General features: G+C 41.2%; 1 protein-coding gene across 1 annotated transcript in view; it reads right to left on the bottom strand.

The window, feature by feature from the left end:
- LOC126188774 (hemicentin-2-like) overlaps positions 1-27,909 on the bottom strand; it is an 862,561-nt gene that overhangs the window by 228,121 nt on the left and 606,531 nt on the right. The window contains exon 5 of the mRNA XM_049930385.1: positions 15,854-16,057. Within this exon, the coding sequence (XP_049786342.1) occupies positions 15,854-16,057 (204 nt within the window). The remainder of the gene's footprint in view (positions 1-15,853; positions 16,058-27,909) is intronic.

The raw sequence follows: 27,909 nt of genomic DNA, 5'->3' as shown, positions 1-27,909 counted from the left end.
TGGTATGCAAAATGTATGAGACAGGCGAAATACCCTCAGACTTCAAGAAGAATGCAGTAATTTCAGTTCCAAAGATAACAGTTGCTGTCAACTGTGAAAATTACCGAACTATCAGTTTAATAACTCACGGTTGCAAAATGCTGACACGAATTCTTTACAGAAGAATGGAAAAGCTAACAGAAGATGACCTCGTGGAAGATCAGTTTGGATTCCGGGGAAATGTAGGAACATCCGAGGTGATACTGACCCTACGACTAATCTTAGAGGATAGGTTTAAGGAAACGCAAACCTATGTGTGGTGTCACCGCCAGACACCACACTTGCTAGGGGATAGCCTTCAAATCGGCCGCGGTCCGTTAGTATACGTCGGACCCGCGTGTCGCCACTGTCAGTGATTGCAGACCGAGCGCCGCCACACGGCAGATCTAGTCTAGAGAGACTCCCTAGCACTCGCTCCAGTTGTACAGCCGACTTTTCTAGCGATGGTTCACTGCCTACATACTCTCTCATTCGCTGAGACGATAGTTTAGCATAGCCTTCAGCTACGTCATTTGCTACGACCTAGCAAGGCGTCATATTCAGTAATTAGAATGAATTCTGAACAGACAATCATGTACCGTCAAGAGCGACGTTCATCATTAATGGATTAAAGTTAAGTATCAAACTAATTACGTCCACTTTCTGAATTCTAATTCCTTGTCATGTTCCAGACCTCACGTCAGTATAGTCCTTCCCTCCTCACGCCAGCCTGCGTGAGCTATAACGCGTGCATTTCGGCCTCCTCTAGTAACACGGTGTTGGCTCTTCAGCCAACCCAAAACTATGTTTATAGCATTTCTAGCTTTGCTTTTGGCAGTGTTGACGGGAATACTGTCTTTGAAATTCTAAAGGTAGTAAGGGTTAATACGGGGCGTGAAAGGCTATTTACAGACGGCAGTTAAAACTGTCGAGGGGAATGAAAGAGGAGCACTGATTGAAAAGGGAGTGAGACAGCTTTGTAGCCAATTCCTCACGTTATTAAATCTGTGCACTGAACAAACAGCAAAGGAAACGAAAGAAAACTTTGAAGTAGGAATTAAAGTTCAGGGAAAATAAACAAAACTTAAAGGTCTTCCGATGACATTATAATTCTGTCACAGACAGCAAAGGACAGGGAAGAGCAGTTGAACGGAATGGAGTGTGTCTTGAAAGGAGGATGTAAGATGAATATCAACAAAAGCAAAACAAGGATGATCGAATGTAGTCAAATTAAATCAGTTGATACCATGGGAATTAGATTAGGAAACGAGGCATTTCATATAGTGGATGAGTTTTGTTATTTTGTAGCAAAATAACTAATGATGGTCGAGGTAGAGACGACATATAATGTAGACAGGGAGTGCCAAGAAAAACATTCCTGAAGAAGAGACATTTGCTAACATTGAATATAGAGTTAAGTGTTAGGACGTCTTTTCTGAAGGTATTTAACTGGAGTGTAGGCATGTATGGAAGTGAAACGAGGACGATAAACTGTTTAGACGAAAAGAGGATAGAAGTTTTCGAAATGTGGTGTTACAGCAGAATATTGAAGATTAGATGGGTCAATCACCCAATCAATGAGGAGGTACTGTATAGAGCGGGGGAGACAAGGACTTTATGGTGCAACTTGACGAAAAGAAGGTATCGGTTGGTCGGACAAATCCTGAGACATCAAGAGATCAGCAGTTTAGTACTGGATGGAATTATGGGTGGCGGGGGATAAAAACCGTAGGGTGTGACCAAGAGATGAATACAGCAAGCAGATTCAGAAGGATGTGGGTTACAGTAGTTATTCGGAGGTGAAGAGGCTCGCACAGGACAGAGTAGCATTTAGAGCAGCTTCAAAACAGTCCTCGGACCGAAGACCACAACAACAACAACAACAATAACAATTTATTGTCGCGACACAAAGGAGGCATCCTGTTATTTATTTTCCTCCCGCACTGTGGTTGAGTATTGGCTTCCCTGTTGGCGGGAAGCTACGAAACTGGGAGGTTGTGGCCTTCACCTCTATTAAAATTAGTTCCGTTCTTATAAATATCAACCGCTACAAGGAAATTTCTTCCATCAAGTTGTCACTTTATAGACTACCGCAGTGAGACGTGATCAAATGCGACCGTTTTACGTCGGAAAAGTCTTATTTTCTGACACCCAGAAACGACCTCCTTAAGCCATTTTTGTTAAGAATTCTGCCGATGTGGTGTAGCTCTTGAAACGAACTGTAACCAAACAAAGGGAGAATGCAATTCCTCGTGCTCTCATTACTATAATTAATACTATTTCGCTTGAAAACCCCTCCTATTGAGAAACCATCATAGCCACAGGCCTTCAGTAGCTCCTTTAGGAAATTCAGCTGCGATTACAAGATATTGATGTCACTGATTCGAAAGGCACCCTCGACAGTGTGTTACGAACTGCTTTCCTTTCGAAGTAGCATCAAAATAGCTGTCTGCGTTATTAAGCTTTCTACACAATCTGTTTCTTAGAGTATGGCCACATCTAATGTAGACCAACACCTATAGGAACGGGAGACACATCTTACTCTATATCAAAAGCTTTGCTGATTGTTTATTAAATTTTATTATTTCTTTTAAGGATCTATACTTCATTTTGCTTGATGAAACGTGAGAGAACTTCTTCGCCGTTCACTGGATTTGCGTGTGGCACATGAATGAATAAGCAAACTTGCGTACTTTACAATATTTTGCAATATCACGCAGAATTTTCTCAAAAATAATAAGCATTAATTGCTTCTAAAGACGATATCTGAGTACGAGTGACAGTATGCACAATCACTTTAAATTCTTTGCTACCTTATGCTATTGTTTTCATCTGTAAGTCAATGGCGCTCCCAAACTGAATCATATTCTACTTTGTATATACTAGTCAATATTTACCAGCAGATTTATTGTACTCCATTATCCATTCTCGCATCAGCTTGATTATTCCCGGCTGTCGTAGAACACTGGCTCCGAATGTATCCCTTCTTCTTGTAACTGACTTTTGTAGGCATCCATCCTCAAGTGCTCTTTCTGAAATTTCTTTCTTCCAGATTTCATCAGTCTACTTATTGTTTAAGATCATTCGACAGTATAAAATTTCAAGTGTATCCAGTTCCGCATCATCCAGATTTGTAATCATCTACGTTACACTTACACACAACGGTTTTCTCCAGATGTACACTTTCAGCAGCTTTTCCTCTTTTCCGTGTCAACATCTGACATCAGTCGAGGATTTTCAGTGAAGAAACTTTACTTTACTGTTGGCGTTTCGCCGGGAAATCCTTGCCCTGTAGAGTCCCGACTTCTTGCCTAGAAATTTCCATCTTTTTGGAGCCACAATGAAAGACATTCGTAGTCGTCTGTTTACTTCTGATGAAGAGGGCACATCTGGTTACAATCTTGGTTCCGTAGGCAACAGCAATCGTTTCTTCACTGGGGCACTGATAGTCTTGTTTCTTAATGGGACAAGTGTAGTAGCAGTTGTACATATTATTTGTGAAATAATAAGCAGTTTACTTGCTATTTACCGAGCCAGATGGCACAGTGGTTTGCACACTGGACTCTCATTCGGAAGGACGATGGGTCGAACCCGATTCCAGCCATCCTGATTTAGGTTTTCCGTGGTTTCATTAAATCGCTTCAGGCAAATGCAGGGATAGTCCCTTTGAAAGGGCATGCCTTTTTAAGTCCGAATACTTCTTTCTTGATATCCCATTCCATGTGGGTTATTGTACACAGTGTATATTTTAAGTCTTCAGGCTTTCAAACCCATTGCCATTGAAAATAAAATTTTATGAGATATTATCGGCGTCACATTTCTTCTGTAAGATTGACGTTTCAACCCTTCAACTGAGATATTCTTCACGATTTTGTGGTGTTCAGTTATCTGAACACTGTTGAAAGCATGAGTCTAAAAAATGGTTCAAATGGCTCTGAGCTCTATGCGACTTAACTTCTGAGGTCATCAGTCGCCTAGAACTTCGAACTACTTAATCCTAACTAACCTAAGGACATCACACACATCCATTCCCGAGGCAGGATTCGAACCTGCGGCCGTAACGGTCACGCGGTTCCAGACTGAAGCGCCTAGAACCGCACGGCCAAACAGGCCGGCAAGGCATGAGTCTGTTCCTTATAAAAGCGAGCTGTCTCCCTCTTATACTGAAGAAGTGAGCTTATTATGCAAAATCCCTGTGGCTCGCATTGGTAGGCCATATTCGTTCGGATAGAAATTGGTTTTTCCGGCAGTAATGCTGAAGCAGAGTTATTGATTAAAATTCTTCCTGCTGCTATTGGTGGAAAATCATCACGGGAAAGAAGTTAAACGGATTGCGCGAAAGAGGGAGAACGTTTATCAAAAAACAAGCAGTGCTCAACACACTGTCTTCATTAGCTGGTTCAAAAATTGTTCAAATGGTTCTGAGCACTATGCGACTTAACTTCTGAGGTCATCAGTCCCCTAGAACTTAGAACTAATTAAACCTAACTAACCTAAGGACATCACACACATCCATGCCCGAGGCAGGATTCGAACCTGCGACCGTAGCGATCGCTCGGCTCCAGACTGCAGCGCCTAGAACCGCACGGCCACTCCGACCGGCTGCTTCATTAGCCTCCCGTATCAGTTACAGTAACAGTTTGACGCTGGATTTGTTAAAGACGACAATGAAGGCTGTGATGGTTTGGCCATTGACAGAGCCCATTCAACGAAATGTTAATAATGCTCGTAGGAAGGACGAACAACCTCCACTCTGGTAAGTTGCAGTCTATTTCTGGTGTCACTGAGGGCATGAGCATAATTCTAGGAAAAAATGGAATACAGGCCTATTTTATCAGTCAAAACAAAATAACATACTTTTTCCAAATGGACGCACCTGATTATGGTTCAGATTGCTCCGAGCACTATGGAACTTAACTTCTGAGGTCATCAGTCCCCTATAACTTAGAACTACTTAAACCTAACTAACCTAAGGACATCACACACATGCATGCCGGAGGCAGGATTCGAACCTGCGACCGTAGCGGTTGCGCGGTTCCAGACTGTAGCGCCTAGAACCGCACGGCCACTCCGGCTGTGACGAAGGGTGTGTCGGCGAAACAGAAAGGACTGTGAGTGAACTATCTCCACATGCGGCCAAATCAAGGTGTGAAATCTGTGATAGCAGAACATCGGGAGAATTGCGGCCGTGTCACTGAAACAAGTGTTTATAGTAGTAAGGCTCGAAAACGTGTTGAGATTTTCGAGAAAGAATGTAACTTCACCTGAGAGGTCGGCTATAGGCTTCGGGCTCACTGCTTTCCCGTCATGAAGGAAGCGAACACTTGGCCACATTTCGCGAGCAATACAAACAGCATCCAGGACGCTACCTCTGCGGACAATCTCTTGCTCTGCCCGTAACCCTTCTACGATTACAACGGCTGTCCACCAAACGTAGCCGGGAGAATTTCAATCATTAAATCTACTTTCGCATTAGCACGGGCAAAATCCCTATCCCTTCAATGGCGATTGCCTGCGAGTCACAGTCAATAACACCACTTCTTCAATATAAGACAGCTCCCTTTTATAAGGAACGCAACACTCGTCATTGGCAATGTTTAGTTAATCGTGGGCACAACAAGACACTGAAGAAGGTACGAGCAAAAGGGTCGAACCGTCGATCGTAACGCAGAAATTTGAGGTGGCCTAAGAACCCAGAGGATTTTACTTTCATTTTCTATATTGTCCGTCCTTTCCTGTAGTGCAAATGTTCTATGGATTTCGAAAGTTTCGTGGAGAGTTTGTGGTGTGAGATGATGTTTAACTAGCGAAAAAGTGCCATACGAATTGTGTCTGAAATGATGGCACCCAAATTAAAATCTGTCAGAGAATGTTCTGTTTTTTCATTAGTTAGCCATTACTTCAATCCTGTCCTTTGTCTTTTCCGGTTTCGTGTTAACATTTTCATCTCTACGCAGCAACTAACCTCAAGTATTTTATGTTCATATTGTGAGTTTTTTTCTGCCTCGACAACCGCTCACCTCAACTGCTCCTTCCAGGTAAAATAATCCTGTGCGACACATAAGGTGTCCCAAAAATTAGACTAATCTTCTCGTAAGTGACTACCCTTGACTAAATCAATTACGTATTCCTTTTAGTACTTAGACAGTTCGTAGATCATATCCACTATATTTTTAATATTCTTTGATAACACCACATTCCAATGGTCTCCAGTCTCTTTATCTAATGATTTCCGATGGGCAAACTTCACTTATACAGGGTGAGTCACCTAACGTTACCGCTGGATATATTTCGTAAATCACCACAAATACTGACGAATCGATTCCACAGACCGAACGTGAGGAGAGGGGCTAGTGTAATTGGTTAATACAAACCATAAAAAAATGCACGGAAGTATGTTTTTTTAACACAAACCTACGTTTTTTTAAAAATGGAACCCCGTTAGTTTTGTTAGCACATCTGAACGTATAAACAAATACGTAATCACTGCTGTTTGTTGCATTGCAAAATGTTAATCACATCCGGAGATATTGTAACCTAAAGTTGACGCTTGAATACCACTCCTCCGCTGTTCGATCGTGTGTATCGGAGAGCACCGAATTACGTAGGGATGCAAAGGGAACGGTGACGGACCTTAGGTACAGAAGAGACTGGAACAGCACATTACGTCCACATGCTAAAACCTTTATATTGGTCTTCTTCACTGACGCACATGTACATTACCTTGAGGGGTGAGGTGCACGTTCACACGTGGTTTCCGTTTTCAATTACGGAGTGGAATAGAGTGTGTCCCGACATGTCAGGCCAATAGATGTTCAATGTAGTGGCCATCATTTGCTGCACACAATTGCAATCTCTCGCGTAATGAATGTCGTACACGCCGCAGTACATCTGGTGTAATGTCGCCGCAGGCTGCCACAATACGTTGTTTCATATCCTCTGGGGTTGTAGGCACATCACGGTACACATTCTCCTTTAACGTACCCCACAGAAAGAAGTCCAGAGGTGTACGATCAGGAGAACGGGCTGGCCAATTTATGCGTCCTCCACGTCCTATGAAACGCCCGTCGCACGTGTACCTCACCCCTACACATGATCGAACAGCGGAGGAGTGGTGCTCCGGATGTAATTAACATTATACAATGCAACAAACGGCACTGATTACGTATTTGTATATATGTTTAGATGTGCTAACAAAACTAACGGGGCTCCATTTAAAAATACGTAGGGTTGTGTTAAAAAACATACTTCCGTGCATTTTTTTATGGTTTGTATTAACCAGTTACACTAGCCCCTCTCCTCACGTTCGGCCTGTGGAATCGATTCGTCAGTATTTGATGTGGTTTACGAAATATATTCAGCGGTAATGTTAGGTTACTCACCCTGTATATGACGATGGACATTAGACTCCAAGACACTTCTTCATCATGTCCGTATCACCAAACGGTAACACAAGAAAACTATCTTCATTGCTCCGTCGAACCTACACTTTCTTCAAATCGTCAATGCGTTGTAAACTTCATTCCTCTTTGCTACTGTGTCATTACCTGTCGTGGTTTTAAGTGTGTCATTATTCTCCTTCCAACAGCTCTTCTGCACATTCGGTAACGATTTATGTATTCTTAATTCACATTCTGTACTACTTAGGGACATTAGAAAGTTACAAAATGTCGGTCCACGCTACGAACATTGTACACTACTGGCCATTAAAATTGCTACACCACGAAGATGACGTGCTACAAACGTGAAATTTAACCGAGAGGAAGGAGATGCTGTGATACGAAAATGATAAGCTTTTCAGAGCATTCACACAAGGTTGGTGCTGGTGGCGACACCTACAACGATGTGACATGAGGAACTTTTCCAACCGATTTCTCACACACAAAAAGCAGTTGACCGGCGTTGCCTGGTGAAACGTTGTTGTGATGCCTCGTGTAAGGAGCAGACATGCGTACCATCACGTTTCCGACTTTAATAAAGGTCGGATTGCAGCCTATCGCGATTGCTGTTTATCGTATAACGACATTGCTGCTCGCGTTGGTCGAGATCCAATGACTGTTAGCAGAGTATGGAATCAGTGGGTTCAGGAGGGTAATACGGAACGCCTTGCTGGATCCCAACGGCCTCACCTCATATCACTAGCTGTCGAAATGACAGGCATCTTATCCGCATCCCTGAGTCGACAGAAGGGGACGTTTGCAAGACAACAACCATGTGCACGAACAGTTCGACGACGTTTGCAGCAGCATGGACTATCAGCTCGGTGACCATGGCTGCGGTTACCCTTGACGCTGGATCACAGACAGGAGCGCCTGCGATGGTGTACTCAACGACGAACCTGGGTGTACGGATGGAAAACGTCATTTTTCCGGATGAATCGAGGTTCTGTTTACAGCATCATGATGGTCACATCCGTCTTCGGCGATTTCGCGGTGAACGCACATTGGAAGCGTGTATTCGTCATCGCCATACTGGCGTATCACCCGGCGTGATGGTATGGGGTGCCATTGGTTACACGTATCGGTCACATTTTGTTTGCATTGACGGCACTTTGAACATTGGACGTTACATTTCAGAAGTGTTACGACCCGTGGCTCTACCCTTCATTCGATCCCTGCGAGACCCTACATTTCAGCAGGATAATGCACGACCGCATGTTGCAGATTCTGTAGGGCCTTTCTGGATACAGAAAATGTTCGACTGCTGCCCTGGCCAGCACATTCTCCAGATGTCTCCCCTATTGAAAACGTTTGGTCAATGGTGGCCGAGCAACTGACTCGTCACAATACGCCAGTCACCACTCTTGATGAACTGTGGTATCGCGTTGAAGCTGCGTGGGCATCTGTACCTGTACACGCCATCCAAGCTCCGTTTGACTCAATGCCCAGGCGTATCAAGGCCGTTATTGGGCCAGAGGTGGTTGTTCTGGGAACTGATTTCTCAGGATCTGTGCACCCAAATTACGTGAAAATGTAATCACATGTCAGTTCTAGTATAATTTATTTAACCAATGAATACCCGTTTATCATCTGCATTTCTTCTTGGTGTAGCATTTTCAATGGCCAGTAGTGGCGTTTTGTGAGACTTGACTACTAGTCCTAGGATTCCTTTGTGCCAGTGTGTACGTAAAATAGCATTATCAACTGAAAAATTACTCAAACGCTACAGTACGCTGTTCCTGTGGGGAAAAAATCTACATTAGACGCAGATTAAGCGTGAAATACTGGCTGTATGTGAAGCAAATGCAGCGTCGGATCCTGCCGTTATGAGGTGGTTCCAACAATTTAATCAAGGCCGAAAAGTCGTAGATGGTGCTGTTTGGCAAGGCCGGACCTTCCACCATGCGATTTGCACTTTTTCGGCAAGCTGAATGAAAATCTTTGAGGGAAAGAGGTTTCCTAGCAGTGAGGACTTTCACGCTGCAGTTCTCGAACGGTTTCGTGACCATTGAGCGGATTTGGTATTGTACCATTGGTAGAATGATCCGACCGTTGTTTTCAGAGACTTAGTGACAATGCCATGGTTTTCACACTCCACCCTGTGTTCTAAAACACTGTGGAAAAAATCGTAATAATGCGTCTTTAAATACATCAACGCTGACAGACCTACGGGTACAGTACAAGCAGATAAAATGTTACAATCGTGGAGCTTCGGAAGTAGAAACTAAGACACTACTGACAATCAGACGGTAACCGCTGTTTCGAAGTTTCTGAAATGTGAACGCTAGAAAAACCAGGGATAAATCAGATAACTATCAAGTGTCTTCTTTGTTTCTAATCTCTTTGAAATGTTTTTACGCAAGTGCTTTAATTAGGTATTAGTAAGCTGTCTCTTTGGCCAATGGTTCACTAGTTGCAACTGTGACATAAGATACTGTCCATAATTATATTTACTACGAATTAGTTTCCTTTATAAGGTTGATTGCCAAAGATAATTTTGTAAACCAGTCACGGCGGATTTACAGCTTCTCGAAAATTCCTTATGGACGGTACTGAAATAAAATAAGATCATCCATCCTAGCTCTATTCTCAAAGAAGGAACGATGTGTTTTTATTGTGTTTTCTGCTGCTGTAGGCGTCCAATTTGGGATGTTTTTTCTGGTTAGCGTGACTACACTTCGGGACCTGACTGTGTTATGCTTTAAAATGCTTCCGCCGTAAGTGGGCCACCCACGTGCACGGCAAGTTGTAGAAGGCACGTGATCCATCACCAAACAGTCGGACCGCCGCTGAGAGATCTGTTTGTATACGGCACGCACTTCTCATTGCCCGAAAATGAACAAATGAAAAGGAAATAAGTAAGAGTTCAAAACAATAATGGACTGTCTTTGTTCTCGATAAACGTGAGTGTCTAAATTACGTCAAATGCAATCATTTCTTGAACACCTATTTCATTTTCGTCTTTATTAAACACATTCCGCAGCTTTATTGCAATATTAATTTTGAACTTGAAAAACAGTAGAGAGTGACGAGATGGAGGTTATTACATGGATAATATTAGAGGCGGTGTCACTGTGACTTGAAATGATTTGATGTTTCATTGCCATTGTGTGTACGTTTAGGGCTCCAACGCGTGGAAGTATTTATTAGAGTGAGTTCAGTAGAAATGTTCACAATCCTATACAACCTGAGGGGTGAGAAAGAAGGTATTTTGAAGTTCGTACCGTAAAGATCATTCAGACAATTCTAATGTGATTAATGTATTTTTTGAGAGAAACGACACAAAATAGCTTGTACATGTTCAGATCCCAAATAAAAGGATTGCACTCCATACGAAAGCACCATATCAACTGCAACAATATTCCATAACAGAAGAGAACGGATATAAAAAATATACATGTATCCGTACAACAAATCGGTTATACAATAAAGAACTAAACTACTTATCTGAAATCACGTAAAAGAAGTATTTTTCAAGGGCCAAGACAGTGGTGGAGTAGGTAAATCCGATGCAAATAAGTGGTGGCGGCGATACTTAATGAGAGTCAGGGAGTAAATTGATGATGAGATACGGTTTTTACCCTTGATGTGTAGGACTAGATACCAACATTACCTTTAAAAAGCATGGCGTTGTACTTCTGAACAATTGTAATAATTAAAAGTAGTAGCCGCAATTCTTTATATTATAGTGTGAAATTGTTTCTTGATATCTATGCTAATACAGTGCTAAAATCCCTACCAAAGTACATACACTAATAATATGTCACTTTCTTACACTTTTTTAAACACTTCTGTATTTTGGTGTTATGAATCTTCTAACTGATCTGATACGGCCCACCTTCATCTCCTCAGCACGCCACAGTAATAAACCCATCGCCACCAATTGTTTTATATATTCCAAAGCTGTTTAACCGTAGAATTATTGCCCTCTATTATATTTTCTAGTAGCATGAAAATCGTTCGACAATGTCTTAACACATTTTCTGTCATCGTAATATTCTGTCACGTTCTTTTCCCCGCCATTTCTGCCAAGATTGTCCTCATTTATTTTCTCCAAACTTAATTTTTAAAATGCTTCTGTAACATCACAACTCAGACGATTTGAGTCTCTTCTTTTATGGTTTTCTTACAGCTTATAAGCTTCTTTTTCTCATGTCGGATTCACCCATAATACGTCTGAGTGCATAACTGCGTGAAAGCTTCGATTAACCTCCAGCTGTTATTGTGGTCCTCAGGCTGACGATGTGTTTCGTATATCTCTCCACGCTGTTTTATCCTCCTCCTATCTCTATAACTACTGCAAGCTACATCCACCTGAACTTCTTACCGCCAGTTACAAATACATAAACAGAGTTAAGCAGATGATGGAGCCAACGGCCTTGCCAAAGTGTCAATAACGGATCCCGTCAGATCACCGAAGTCAAGCGCTACCTGGCTTGGATAGCACTTGGATGGGTGACCGTCCAGGTCTGCCTAGTACCGTTGAGAAGCAGAATACACTCAGCCGTTGTGAGCCCAATTGAGGAGCTACTTGACTGAAAAGTAGTGGCTTCGGTCACGGAAACTGGCAATGGTCTTGAGAGCAGTGGGCTGACCGCTCCATACCCTCATCTATTGACGCGAGTCGGCTGATGATGACAGGTTGATTGGTCGGTTGTCGTGGGACTCTAGAGCTATGTTAGGACGGAGGTAAAGGTAGGTAGCAGTGATGGAAATCCATAAAACTGACTGCTGGCCGATATGTACGTCTCACTTTTGCAGTGTTCGCAGACATACTAGTACTAATACTACTACTACCACCACCACCATAGACACCAATGGGGAGAGAGGGTGGGAGAGATATGCGTCTCTGGGTAGAAAGAAGAATGCCTCATGCTCATGTTATCAAAATATATCACATTGTGTTTTGATCTCGTCCGTCACTTTGCAGCAGTAACACGCCATATGTACCATATTTTCTTTAGACAGATGATTAACGTCTGTAAAACAATTTTTAAGGATTTGACTCCTAATAGTTACTGGAAATTAGTTAAATTTTTTGTATGATGTTGTGTAACTATCATTGTAATTTCGATAGTCCTTCTATCCATAGTATTTGTAGACACTATAGTTGTGTAACGTGGATGAAAACAAAGGTGGAAGTGTCCCTGTGGGTGCCAAAGTAAAGGGTCTAGATCAGAGGTAAGTAAATACCAGAAAGAAGAAGTGATATCATTTGCAATGGAGGCAAGATGAAACTGCTAATATAAGGAAGCTTAGCAGAAGTTTTCATGAATTACACATTGCATTCAGCGTCTAGATACTTTTAGGCAAATTGACGAGTAGACTTGTATTTATCGCTGACAGTGACCTGTACGTTTTACAAGATTAATGTTATTCTAGACTGTTGTGCAACCATTGACTAAGCTAAGTCATTTCAACCTGGATAATTTCCTGGTCCGCATCCTCAGAAGTGCAGTTCAGTACCGTGTCCATGTACTCAAAAACTTATTTAGTGTATTTATTAAAGTACTATATTAAGACTGTAAACAGCGTTAAAGTTTTACCAGCCATTTTACAGTAAAGTAAAGAAATTGTGCTTTCCATTAGTAAACCTAAAATAACAGACTTTCATTTGCTTGTTAGTTGTAAACCAGTAATTGCTTTATAAATGATGTAAAACTCGAAGTGATATTTATATATCATACATTATCGTAAACTGCTATAAGTGAAATATGGTATTCATAGTTTCTGTGCCAAGTGTCAGCGTTTCTAATATCGTTGCTACCAGAAATGTTATTTTCCGTGTCTCCTATTTAGAGTATAAAAACAAAGTATGGTAATTAACTGATAGTGTGATAAACGGTAAACGGTACTATTAGAAAATAGGTTCAGTCTGACGTCCCATTGCATTTCCAATTCATTCGATAGCGATTTACCTTTTGACTGAATACATGTACTTCTTTCACTACCTGAACGGAAGTTTAAAAAGAGAATGTTATTATTACTGTAAAATAATGTTTTGGTCTAGTGCTGTTTCAGAGAGGTAACATAAGCTCTAATAAATGTCCTAATAGAACTTGCGAACCTTTTTCTAACATTGCCGCAAAATACATGGTGTGTTTCTATAGTTTTACGGTTTCGGAACTTCTGCATAACTGTATAAATGAGGTGAATTTGATGTCCTATTGCCGTCCAGTAGCCAAGGTAACAAACACGGCAACAGTTGTTTTAAATTTCAACAGGTATAGCCGCAAAAAGTTTTACAACACGGTCAGTTTCAAGTTCATATATAAGGTTGTTGCACAATGTCATTTTTAAAAATTTATCTAAGATTCATTACACCAAAACAAGAAAAATTGTCCAGTAATGATGGGTTGTAAAAGGCATGATTTTATAGGTATGAACACATCTTCTACTGCAAGCTTTTTGCTTTCAACATTTTTGGAGGAGCTGTTATGGAGCAGAACAAGAAAAAAATGTCCAGTGAACAAGGACTCTAAAGTGAATACCTTGAGAGCTATGTGCCCTTGCTCATCTCGGCTAATGTGAAATACGTCTCTTCAGCTGAACTGCTTCTCATAGGTCTTAAGATATGCATTTTATAGCCCATTTTTACTGGATATATTTTCCATTTTTTGTGTAAGAAAGTTGCCCCCAAATATTAAAACCGTCATTCTGAACCACCCTGCGTACACATATAAATATGGAAGTTGGAAAGAGCTATCAAAGCCCCTGTAGCCAGCCTCCAATGACAAAGCTCTGCCTGGTTTGATGGTAAAGATCAAGAAAAATGGCAGTCAGCTGAGACCTCGGTCGTATCAGGTGACTCACTAATACACCAATCGGAAGTGTCATTTTAATAAAAAGAAAACTGTATATGCAGATGTGCGTCTGGGTGCCTAGGTCGCAATCACTCCTGTGCGACTTACACTATTGGCCATTAAAATTGCTACACCACTAAGGTGACGTGATACAGACGCGAAATTTGCTGAGATATGCAAATGATTAGCTTTACAGAGCATTCACACAAGGTTGGTGCCGGTGGCGACACCTACAACGTGCTTACGTGAGGAATGTTTCCAACCGATTTCTCATACGCAAACAGCAGTTGACCGGCGTTGCCTGGTGAAACGTTGTTGTGATGCCTCGTGTAAGGAGGATAAATGCGTACCATCACGTTTCCGACTTTCATAAAGATCAGATTGCGGTTTATCATATCACGACATTGCTGCTCGCCTTACTCGAAATCCAATGACTGTTAGCAGAATGTGGAATCGGTGGGTTCAGGAGGGTAATACGGAACGCCCTGCTGGATCCCAACCGCCTCGTATCACTAGCTGTCGAGATGACAGGCATCTTATCCGCATGGCTGTAACGGATCATACAGCCACGTCTCGATCACTGAGTCAACAGATGGGGACGTTTGCAAGACAAGAAGCATCTGCACGAACAGTTCGACGATGTTTGCAAAAACATGGACTATCAGCTCGGAGACGTGGCTGCGGTTACCCTTGCCGCTGCATCACAGACAGGAGCGCCTGCGAAGGTGTACTCAACGACAAACCTGGGTGCACGAATGGGAAAACGTCATTTTTTCAGATGAATCCAGGTTCTGTTTACAGCATCAGGATGGTCGCATCAGTGTTTGGCGACATTGCGGTGAAGGTGCATTGCAAGCGTGTATTCGTCATCGCCATACTGTCGTATCACTCGGCGTGATGGTATGGGGTGCCATTAGTTACACGTCTCGGTCACTTCTTGTTCGCATTGACGGTATTTTGAACTGTGAACGTTACATTTCAGATGTGTTACGACCAGTGGCTCTACCCTTCATTCAATCCCTGCGAAACCCTACATTTCAGCAGGATAATGCACGACCGCATGTAGCACGTCCTGTACGGGCCTTTCTGGATACAGAAAATTTTCGATTGCTGCCCTAGTGGGCATATTCTCCAGATCTGTCACCAACTGAAAATGTCTGTAAACTATTGCCGAGCAACTGGCTCGTCACAATACGCCAGTCACTACTCTTGATTGACTGTGGTATCGTGTTGAAGCTGCATGGGCAGCTGTACCTGTACACGCCATCCGCGCTCTGTCTGACTCAATGCCCAGGCGTATCAAGGCCGTTATTACGGCCAGAGGTGGTTGTTCTGGGTACTGATTTCTCAGGATCTATGCACCCAAACTGCGTGAAAATGTAATCATATGTCAGTTCTAGTATAATATATGTGTCCAATGAATACTCGTTTATCATCTGCATTTCTTCTTGTTGTGGCAATTTTATTGGCCGGTAGTATATATACCCTAGGCTCCAGCCAACTCGGCAATTTTCAGGTCACTACTTGTCACTTTCTTATTGTCACGACTTGAGAATGCGTAAGCATGCAGAATCGAGAGGGAAAGGTACTCACACAGCAGGTCGAGACGGACCGTCTTCTCCTGGGGCAGCACCAGCTTGGTGTTGGAGGCCTGGCACTTGAAGGCGGTGTTGAGCTGCTGCCGGGACACGCGCGGCACCTCCAGGCGGTTGACGACCACGTGTCGGCCCACCGCCTGTAGCTGACCCTCCGTCAGCCGGTCGTCGACGAACCACGACACCGTCGGCGGCGGTCTGCCTGCAACACGCCTGTCCCTCACCAGCCGCTCTCGAGAACAGCAGCACATGCGGATATCATCCACGAAGGAATGTTTCTGTTATTGTATTTTAACCGGGGGCCCAGAAACGGGGGACAGGGTCCGTCCCCAACGCAGCCGCAATGGGCTACAACCACACGATGACTACCGCAGTTCACTGCACCCCTCCGCCGCCCCACACCGAACCGAGGGTTATTGTGCGGTTCGGTCCCCAGTAGACCCCCTCATTCAACGTCTCACACCATACGAGTGTAACCCCCAAGTTTGCGTGGTAGAGTAATGGTGGTGTACGCGTACGTGGAGAACTTGTTTGCGCAGCAATCGCCGACATAGTGTAGCTGAGGCGTAATAAAGGGAACCAGCCCGAATTCGCCGTGACAGATGGAAAACCGCCTAAAAACCATCCAAAGACTGGCCTGGTCACCGGACCTCGACACAAGTGCACCCGGCGGATTCGCGTCGCGGACCAAGTGCTCCTTCCCGCCCGGAAAGCAGTGCGTTAGACCGCACGGCCAACCGGTCGGGCCAAGTTTCTGTTAACTCAACGTACGCTATAAAATTAATGTTTGATTATACTGACGAGCATAAACATTACGACCATCTCTTCGTGTCATCGTAGCACACCTTCGAAACACTATACTTGTCGTAGAAGTATGAAATCGGAACTTGGCTCTAATAATTACACGTCGGTTGTTTAAAAATGATAAACAATATTTTATCCAAAACGATCTCCACTGCTATTTATACATTTCTTCCCACCTCTCCGGCGGGCTATGAATGCCACGCCAAAAAGCAGCTCTGTTTTGAATCAGTCAGCGAGCCATTTTCATACATTTGCATACGAACTGAAGCGTTGTCCAACGAGAGCGTGTCCTAATGATGCAAATATATAATAATCGAATGGAGCCAAGTTTCAAGTCTGGAGAATAAGCCGCATGCCCTAATGTTTCCCAACTGAACGACTCGATCGTTTCCCTGGCCCGTTTTGCTGTGTGTGATGGGACGTTATCATAGAACAATATGACTTTGTGTAGCTTTTTTCCATGTTCCTGTCTTTTTTCACGTAATGCTAGACTTAAATCTAGCATTTGTTGCTGGTAGTTATCAGTGTTAACGATTTCACCAGGTTTTAGCAGCTCATAATACGTGACACCCTTCTGAGCCCACCAAACACAAAGCAATGTCTTCTTTCCTAAGATATTTGGTCTTGCAGTGGATGTCGATTGTTTGAGTTAATTCACTCACGATTAACGATGCTTAGGATTCTCAAAATATATCCATTTTTAATCACCTGCCACCATTCGTTGGACAAACGACTTTCCTTTGTATCAAGCAAGCTGTATTTCACAAGTGGTCTTTAGATTTGCTTGCTGTCTTTCATTCGGTTCCAGTGAAACCCGTTTTCCCACTTTGTGCACTTTTCCCTTTGCTTGTAACTGAATGGCCTTCTTCACCACATTCAATGGTTCCGCGAGTTCCTGTTAAGTTTGAGTACCATCTTCATCCAATAAGACCTGCAATTTTTTGAACCACTCGGAACACTGTTTTCCCAAGAGCAGGTTCGTCGAAAGTTTCGACAATAATTCGATCCGATTCTGCAGCAGTTTTCTTCAAATGATAACAGAAAACCAATACTGTCCGCAAATAGTAGTTCGTCGACACAAACCGTAGCATGTTTACTGGTTTAAAACAGATACCGATGTATGAAACTTGGGTTATTGTATGTTGTTATTCGTCGCCAGCCTTTACAGGAAGTAGATGGCGCTGCAGACGCGGTCTAACGGGTATCACCATCTATCGGGAAATACCGGTTTCATACTTTTACACCTGGTACAGCTGCCATTCTGCTTGCCGTTATTCGACAAGTTCTTTGCAGATTTGTGGAGGTACGTGGCATCACCTATCTTAGCACAGGTCAAGCATTTCCCTATTACTGGATGAGGAGTAGGCGACAGATAGCGTCCCGTATGTGTTTCATGAGTTCGATGTCAGGTGAATTTGGTTGCTACGTTAACTATCATGCTCCTCAACCCACTGTGGGATGCTTCTGGACTGAAGGCACAGACAGTGGTTTTGCTGCAAAATGCCATCGCTGGCAGGGAGCACGTCAGGTACTATGATGGATTCTGGTTGTCCGCAATAATGTTCACATAGTCCAAAAATCTCATGATGCATTCCATTACTACCATAGGTCCCATGGAAGTCCCCAAAGCACAACACTGTTGCCACTGGCGCTGGGCATGTACCGAGCAGCTGTTCTTAGGATGATGTCGTATCTGGGCATGACTATCGACGATTAATGACGAGAAACATGATTCATCCGTCCATACGACTGGTTGCTGTTGATCCACGATCCAATTTCGATGAATCAGCGCCCACCGTACTCTTAATTGACGATGTCGTTGGGTCAACATGGGAATAGTAAGGCGTCGCCTGCTGCGTAGACCCATGTTCAGCACCGTTCAACGACGTTTACCGTTTCAGTTTTCATAATGGGGAAAAAAACCTAAGTTTCCTATCACAGAGGGCGTTGCAAGTGTGGCGTGATGAGCAGACAGGAACACCCGGTATACTTACCTTAGCACTTTAAGAACTCTCAACGCAACTATTTGGAATGAAGTCTTGTGTTGGTTAGCTTTTGGAACATCAGCATAGTTTCTTCCCTTTAAAAGCGTCGTTTATAGCTATTAGTTATTTATAAATACAACGATTTTTTTGTAAAAAAAAGTTATTACTTACGATTTGCTGATCTGCGTACTCTCACATCGGGTCTGGAGGTCGCACTACCACTTTTTTCACTGCCATATAATCACATCTTTGTGCAATTTTGTGGTGAACTATTTTTCTTTTTCACTCGACACAACTATTTCGTCTTACAATGTTTTTCACAAAGTAAATAAAAACAGTGAGAAACATGATGAACAGTGTGTAGAAGACGAGAACACAAAGATATGATATGGCAGTGACAAAAATGGTAGTGCGACCTCCAGACCAGATGTGAGAAAACGCAGATCAGCAAATGGTAAGTAATTACTTTTTTTTACAAAAAGATTGCGAAGTGAACTGTTTGATAATCTACAACTAACAAAACTGTATCGTTATAGGTCCCACTGACGCAGCCTTAGAACAGGAGAAGGCGAAACGCGTGTGGGATAAATAAAGTAACTAGTAGCAGGAAAAGGCAGTCTTATTTATAAAACAAGTATTCTACAGTTAGGCTATCAACAAAGTAGTCTCTAGTTGCGAGTAACTTGTCCGCCGCCAGGGTGACTATGTTTAGAATTAAATATGTAGTCATGAAGCGTAAAGATGTAGAATGTTAATAAGGTATGTTTCAACAATGTGTAAGAGTTTTCACATAAAGACTCGGAGATGTTACTTATCAGCATGCTCTTGTGTACGTCAGTGTCAACGATTAACTGTCGTAGGTCACAGTGGTTTGGTGAAGCCTACACTCTCAGCAATCCGTTCACGCTTTCGAGAACTGTTGAAGTTTACCTCTTACGATGTCTGTGTAAGTTTTATGGTGTCTACTTTGCCTTGTAGTCGTCACTTCATGTTCTCAAGGTACAGATGCCCTTACTCTAGCAGAAATGATTTAACGAAAACATACACAGCTGTGAATCATGTATTCCAAGTATGTGACTATCTGTACAGAAATTTCAGGGAAATATACTGAACCCAGGAAACCGGAAAATTTCAAATGTTATTGTGTTTCAGAATATTCAGTTTGAGAATGGTTCAAAAAATATCTAGGGCACTTAGCACAGAACAATGCCGATGTTAACTGGGTAATACAAAAAAAAAAAAGAAATATTGGGCTGTAGGCAAAATGGTTGCTGCTTTCGGCCACTTCTCTAGGCTCTGCCATCATGTCTAAATTGTCTGTTAGAAACGTTTCGAAGAAGAAAGAAAAGACAACAAGTAAAACTTATTACAGAATGAACTGCCATGTGCACAAATTGTGTGCAACTTATTAGCAATGTATGCATTTGAGCGACGGAACTCCGCACTCTGTCATAGAAGCATTGTATTTTAGTACAATGAAGGTAAATATTCAACAGATACATTTCACATCATCCAATACATTTTTTTCAATTTTCTTTATTTGAATGACTTTTACTTCAGTGTGTAAGTTGTACAATCAACTTATTCTCTTAGTCTGGAAATATTATAAAATTGGAAATTTGTGGTAATATCTTATTAGACCAAACTGCTCGGGTCATTAGTCCCTAACCTTACACATTACTTAATGTAACTTAAACTGACTTACGCTAAGGACAACACACACACCCATGCCCGAGGGAGGACTCGAAACCCCGGCGGGGGAAGCCGTGCGGACCGTGACAAGGTGCCTGAGACCACGCAGCTGCCCAGCGCGTTGGAAATATTATAGTATTAAAGAAAAATTGTATTAAATGTATCAGATTTAAAACAACTAAAGTCTCATATCTCGTCGTGAGAATCGTTTATTGTTAAATATTTCTTTCAGCTGATTGAAAAATAACAGTAGACAGAAGAGAATAGACGCTGAAAGCAGCAATCGTTTTCTCTGCAGTTCAGTTAGTTTTCTTTTATTTTTTTGCGAATGTCGCTGTTTGTACGGAGCACTTATGTAACTTTTGTGGAAAACTTGTCCGTTAGAGAACCAAATATATTCCATAACGTAGGTCTGTTTGTTGCGGTCGCGTCGTACCACTACTACACAGAGAAGACTTTATTATGAATTAGAGAGCAATTAGCGGTATTTGCGAATTTGAAGGATACCAAATGAGGTAAATTATGCGGCACATTGTGCATATGTCACCGTGCTATCATTCAACTCTTAGCTGATAAGTTGAAATAAGAATTACACTACCTCTGAATTAACAGTAACACGGTTAACACGCAGTGATTAATTTGGACTTATTGAAAATTTTATATGAAAAGAGGATCATATTTTTTTTTAGGTAGGAACCTTCTGTATGTATTGCACACTTATTTCATACAAAATATACGTGTACGCCAATTGATACGTAAAAGCATAAGACAAACATTCACAATATCACCATCCCTTTGTACTGGTGATTTGCGTGCTTACAATGTCAGAATACCAATACTGTTCCAGTGGGCACATGTCAGAAGTCAAACCCCTCTAAACTAAGTAAGCGTTATTCGAGCTGCTGAAAGGAGCGAACGAATTTCTCATCATGAACTTTAAATAAATTTTAAACAAAGAGCAATCTGGGGTAAAATAAAAGAAAAAAAAACTCTTGCTAAAAATAAAACGAGGGAAGATGCAGTAGAAAAAAATCATTCTTGAATGTCAAACTATGATTGTACAAGAGTCATCAAATAACATAGCCAATAATAGGAAACGTATTATACAACAAAAGGCTTCTGCTGCGTCAAATATTTCGTTACGGGCACAACGTTGCACGTATGTCAAAACGCAATAGTGCAAAAGTCGGAACTAAAAGTGTAAAGAACGTCGTGGTGCAGAATATTTAATGAAATTAAATACGTACATAAACCACGAAATCAAGACTTCTTAAGGAAAACCACGTAAGAAAGTATTAAAAATTTGTCAGTAGGATATTATAATGTGTATGACGGGACACGGGAATGAGATGTATACACTGGGTATTATTATACAGTTAACAAAAATCTAGGTGTTCATCCTCTTTACGAACTCTTCTGTGAAATCTTTGTTACTTTCGGTGGAATTACCTGTGATGGTGTCACAGGTGTTCCATACGTCATCCACATACTGTATGACGAAACCGCATAGTGGTGCGTAGTTTGGCATCCAATATGCAACTGAATTTCCGAAAGCCCGTGCGAGTACATTGATTTCCATTACAAGCCTCGACTGGATTTTAATACGTTCGCGAAATAGTTACAAAAGCGAGATGAATCACAAAGGAGCTATACGGTATTTTCTACCTCAAAAGAGATTGCTACAGAAAAGTAATAGTTCAAAGCAGTTGTAAATAAACAAAGAAATTTCCGCAAGCCTCCCAAAGAATTTCGTAAATACATGATAAAAATTATAACAAGGTAAGTTTCTTATATAGAACACCTTCCGTAATTTATGGTCTAGCAGAAAAAGTATTCATAGGGTGGTGGCAAGCTAGAGTATATTCGGTAGGATTTTCAGGGAATCTTTATACATGTGTGAGAACATAGGACGTTAATGTTTCAGTACAGATGAAGAATATGGGAGCAGTGGATTAAAACTACTTAAGCAACAGTTTGATGAAATTTTCAGAAACGTATAAAGCATCAGGTTTGAGGATTTGAAGCTTCTGAGCTCAATTAAGGTATTTTAATTCTATTAACCAAAAGTAAATGTACATTAGTTTCATAATCCATTAAAATCAAATAGTGAAAAATCTGCAACAGAGTGCATACTTTGCATGCAGTAAGGGTTCGTATCACAGTTCTTTCAATTCTTTTCTCCAAAAGTTCCATCTGATAACTTCGATTTATTACGTAAATATGAAAGAACACCATAACAATATATATATATGAAATAAAAATAGGTGAGTGCATAATATTTTTGGATGCAATTATTGATTAATGTTTATTATCGAATCGCAATGTTAGTTAACAAATACTAATGTAAATCATAACTTTTTATAAAAAGAGTATCTTCATTTTTACATGCCAATCATAGAAAAATTTTGTGTTTATAATAAATTAAATATTATTAGTAATGTTAAACTTGTATTTGTAACAATACATTCGCAACTTCCTCAAAATAAAAATTGACTTATGTTTCATTTAATGTTTCCCAGTTTTGCTCAAAAATATTAATTCATCAAGAAATCTATGTGCTTAGAAATTAGATATGAAAATGTTGCTCTGATCAAAATATTATAAATGGCAGAACGAAATCAGCAGTTTTCTACTCATCCCATTTATACGTTTGTTAAATTAAAATATTAAGTAAAATATTGCAACATTTAGTAAATAATTATTTGGCTTTGGTACCCTCCAACAAGAATATACATTACAATTCGCATGAATACTTTTAGTTTACGTATCAGTTTGATAATAATTATTGAATTCAAAGTCGAGTTTCAACAAATTAGCGGCTAGCGAGAATCGATCTAGTGAACTCGTGGTTACAGGACTAGTAAAGAAACCTGCATAGCTTGCGATTTAGATATAACGAATTAATTTTTTGTGCCTAACAACAAGTGGAAATCTTCAAAATTAGTTTTTTTGTATGTTTCTGAGAATCGGATCATACTGCTATAGGAACCCAATATCCGCTTAATGTACTCACTTTCAGGTCCAGTAAATATAAAGAAAATCAAAGAAAACCCCGTCTGCCAAGACATCTAGTTAGATAGTGAACAGGTTCTATCACATTAACCTGAAGAGATACTTTCAGAAATTTGGGTTTACAAAATAGGTAAGTGGAGCGAGAAGACGATTTAAGTAAGATTAAACGGGGCACACCAGGGAAATCAGAGGGGTGAAAATTAACGAAGAGGTAAGTTGTCTTAGAACCAGGTATAGGGTATTAAGACAGAGGAACAAAGCAGAGAAGAATTCCAGATGTTAGTATTGTTTCAAACAAAAAGATTAAAAAGACAATGCAAACATTGAATGAAGTTCAAGTAATGCATCATGATACTAACATTCTGATGAGGGGGTAGAAGATGTCTGCAGAGAGCTATAGATGCTGTTATATGTCAGTAAAATTGAACTACTGTGCTATGTGATAATGGATAATTGTAAGATTCAAAAGGCAAATACAGAAGTACAGTTTTGCAATGGGAAATTTTCTGACAGCAGAAATATCCTGTTTTTCAAGATAAATTACATTTGTCAGTTATAATTATACTGTCGGCCAGTGTGGCCGAGCGGTTGTAAGCGCTTCAGTCTGGAACCGCGCGACCGCTACGGTCGCAGGTTCGAATCCTGCCTCGGGCATGGATGTGTGTGATGTCCTTAGGTTTAAGTAGTTCTAAGTTCTAGGGGACTGATGACCGCAGATGTTAAGTCCCATAGTGCTCAGAGCCATTTGAACCATTTTTTGTAATTATACTTTTATGCACTTTACGAATTTCGATCATGTAATTTGCCTCCCATGAACGATGGACCTTGCCATTGGTGGGGAGTTTTGCGTGCCTCAGCGATACAGATTGCCGAACTATAGGTGAAACCACAACAGAGGGGATCTGTTGAGTGGCCAGACAAATTTGTGGTTCCTGAAAAGGGACAGCAGCCTTTTCAGTAGTTGCAGGGGCAACAGTCTGGATGATTGACTGATCTGTCCCTGTAATAATAACAAAAATGGCCTTGTTGTGATGGTACTGCGAACAGCTGAAAGCTAGGAGAACCACAACTTTAATTCTTCCGGGCTATGCAACTTTACTCTATGGTTAAATGATGATGGCGTCCTCATGGGTAAAATATTCTGGAGGTAAAATAGTTCCCCATTTGGATCTCCAGGCGAGTACAACTCAGGAGGACGTCGTTATCAGGGGAAAGGAAACTGGTTTTAAGGATCGGAGCGTGGAATATCAGATCCCTCAATCGAGCAGGTAGGTTAAAAAATTTAAAAAGGGTAATGGATAGCTTAAAACTAGATATAGTGGGAATTACTGAAGTTCGACGACAGGAGAAACAAAGCTTCTGCTCAGTGGAATACAGGGTTATAAATACAAAACCAAATGCAACAGCAGGTTTAAAAATAAATAAAAAATAGGAGCTTGTGTAAGGAACTACGAACAGCATAGTGAGCGCATTATTGTAGCAAAGATAGACACGATGCCCACGCCTACAACAGTAGTACAGGTTTATATGCCAACTAGATCCGCAGATGACGAAGAGATTGAAGAAATGTATGATGAGATAAAAGAAATTATTCAGATAGTGAATGGAGACGAAAATTTAATAGTCATGGAGGACTGGAATTCGATAGAAGCAAAAGGAAGACAAGGAAAAGTAGTGAGTGAATATGGACTGGGGGTAAGGAATGAAAGAGGGAACCGCCTGGTACAATTTTGCACACAGCATAACTTAATGGTCTCTAATACTTGTTTTAAGACTCATGAAAGAAAGATGCATATGTGGAAGAGGCCTGGAGACTCTGGAGGGTTTCAGAAAGATTATATAGTGGTAAGACAGAGATTTAGGAACTAGGCTTAAAACTGTAAGACATTTCCAAGGGCAGATGTGGACTCAGACCACCATCTATTGGTTATGAACAGCAGATTAAAACTGAATAAACTGCAAAAAGGTGGGAATTTAAGGCGATAGGACCTCGATAAGCTGAAAGAACCAGAGGTTGTAGAGGTTTTCAGAGAAAGCATTAGGGAACGATTGACAAGAATTGTCGAAAGAAATACACTAGAAGAAGAATGGGTAGCTTTCAGAGATGAAATAATGAAGGCAGCAGAGGATCATGTAGGTAAAAAGACGAGGGCTAGTATAAATCCTTGGGTAACAGAAGAGATATTGAATTTGATAAAAGGAGAAAATACAAAAATGCAGTAAATGAAGGTGTCAGAAAGGAGTACAAACGGCTAAAAATGGGGTTCAACAGGATGTGCAAAATGACTAAGCAAGGACAGCTACAGGACAAATGTAAGGATGTAGAGGCATATATAACTAGGGGTAAGACAGATAGAGCCTACAGGAAAATTAAAGAGGCGTTTAGAGAAAAGAGAACCACATATATGAATATCAAGTACTAAAATGGAAAACCAGTTCTAAGATAAGAAGGGAAAGCAGCCACATGTATGAGTATGAAGTACTAAAATGGAAAACCTGTTCAGAGCTAAGAAGGGAAAGCAGAAAGGTGGAAGGAGTATATAGAGGGTCTGTACAAGGGCAATGTACTTGACGTGACCGAGCGGTTCTAGGTGCTTCAGTCTGGAACCCGGTGAGCGCTACGATCGCAGGTTCGAATCCTGCCTCGGGCATGGATGTGTGTGATATCTTAGATAATTATGTTTAAGTAGTTCTAAGTTCTAGGGGACTGAGGACCCATAGTGTTCAGAACCATTTGAACCATTTTTGTACTTGACGTTAATATTATGGAAATCGAAGATGACGTAGATGAAGATAAAATGGGACATATGATACTGCGTGAAGAGTCTGACAGAGCACTGAGAGACGTAAGTCGAAACAAGGCCCCTGGAGTAGGCAAAATTCCATTACAGCTACTCTTGGCCATGGAAGAGCCAGCCCTGACAAAGCTCTACAATCTGGTGAGCAAGATGTATGAGACGGGCGAAATAACCCCAGACTTCAAGAAGAATATAACAGTTCCAATCCAAAAGTAAGCAGGCGTTGAGATATGTGAAAATTACCGAACTCTTAGTTTAATAAGTAACGGCTGCAAAATACTAACACGAATTCTTTACACAGGAATGGAAAAACTGGTAGAAGCCGACCTCCGGGAAGATTAGTTTGGATTCCGTGGAATGACTGGAACACATGAGGCAATACTGACCCTAAGACGTATCTTAGAAGATAGGTTAAGAAAACGAAAACCTATGCTTGTGGCATTTGTGGAGTTGGAGAAAGCTTTGGTCAATGTTAACTAGAATACTCTCTTTAAAATTCTGAAGGGACAGGGGTGAAATACAGGGAGCGAAAGACTGTTTACAATATGTACAGATTCCAGATGGCAGTTATAATAGTCGAGGGCCACGAAAGGGAAGCAGTGGTTGGCAAGGGAGTGAGACAGGGCTGTAGCCTATCTTCGATGTTATTCAATCTGTATATTGAGAAAGCAGTAAAGAAAGAGAAAGAAAAATTTGGGGTAGCAATTAAAATCCATGGAGAAGAAATAAAAACTTTAAGGTTTACCGCCAACATTGTAATTCTGTCAGAGACAACAAAGGACCTGGAAGAGCAGATGAACGGAATTAACAGTGTCTTGAAGGAAGGACGTAAGATGAACACCAAGAAATAAAATAGTAGATGAGTTTTTGTATCTGGAAAGCCAAATAACTAATGATGGTCGAAGTAGAGAGGATATAAAATGTGGAATGGCAATGGCAAAAAAAGGGTTTCTGAAGAAAAGAAATTCTGTTAACATCGAGTGTAGATTGAAGCGTCAGGAAGTCTTTTCTGAAAGTATTTGTATGGAGTGTAGCCATATATGGAAGTGAAACGTGGACGTTAAATAGTTTAGACAAAATGAGAATAGAAGCTTTCGAAATGTGCTGCTACAGGAACATTCTGAAGATTAGATGGGTAGGTCGCGTAACTAATGAAAACGTATTGAATAGAAATGGGGAAAAGAGGAATTTGTGGCACAACTTGACTAGAAGAAGGGATCCGTTGGGAGGACTCGTTCTGAGGCATCAAGGGATTATCAGTTCAGTATTGGAGCGAAGAGCGGAGGTTAAAAATCCTAGAGGGAGACCAAGGCATGAATACACTAAACTGATTCAGATGGATGTAGGTTGCAGTAGTTACTCGGAGATGAAGAAGCTTTCTCAAGATAGAGTAGCATAGAGAGCTGCATCAAACCAGTCTCTGAACTGAATACCACAACAATAACAACAATTTGTCACCATCAGAAGCTTAGTATTGGTTTAGTGGATATCGATATCTTCTTCATAAGAGCATAATGTCTTGACATGCCCAAAAATGTACATGTTTTAGGTGATTATTGTAAACACAGATTAACCTTTTACATTAACTTAGTCACATCCATGTCCCTCGGCTTACACACTACTTAATCTAACTTAAACTAACTTACGCTATTGACAACACACACACACACACACACACGCACGCGTGCCCGAGAGAGGATTCGAACCTCTGACGGGGGAGCCACGCGAACCGTGGCAAGGCACTGAGACCGCACGGCTACCCT

Source organism: Schistocerca cancellata, chromosome 5 (assembly GCF_023864275.1).
Source record: "Schistocerca cancellata isolate TAMUIC-IGC-003103 chromosome 5, iqSchCanc2.1, whole genome shotgun sequence".
NCBI classification, from domain to species: Eukaryota; Metazoa; Arthropoda; class Insecta; order Orthoptera; family Acrididae; genus Schistocerca; species Schistocerca cancellata.
Note: the sequence above shows the minus strand (reverse complement) of the source record. Positions and strands in the feature narration are given on the sequence as shown.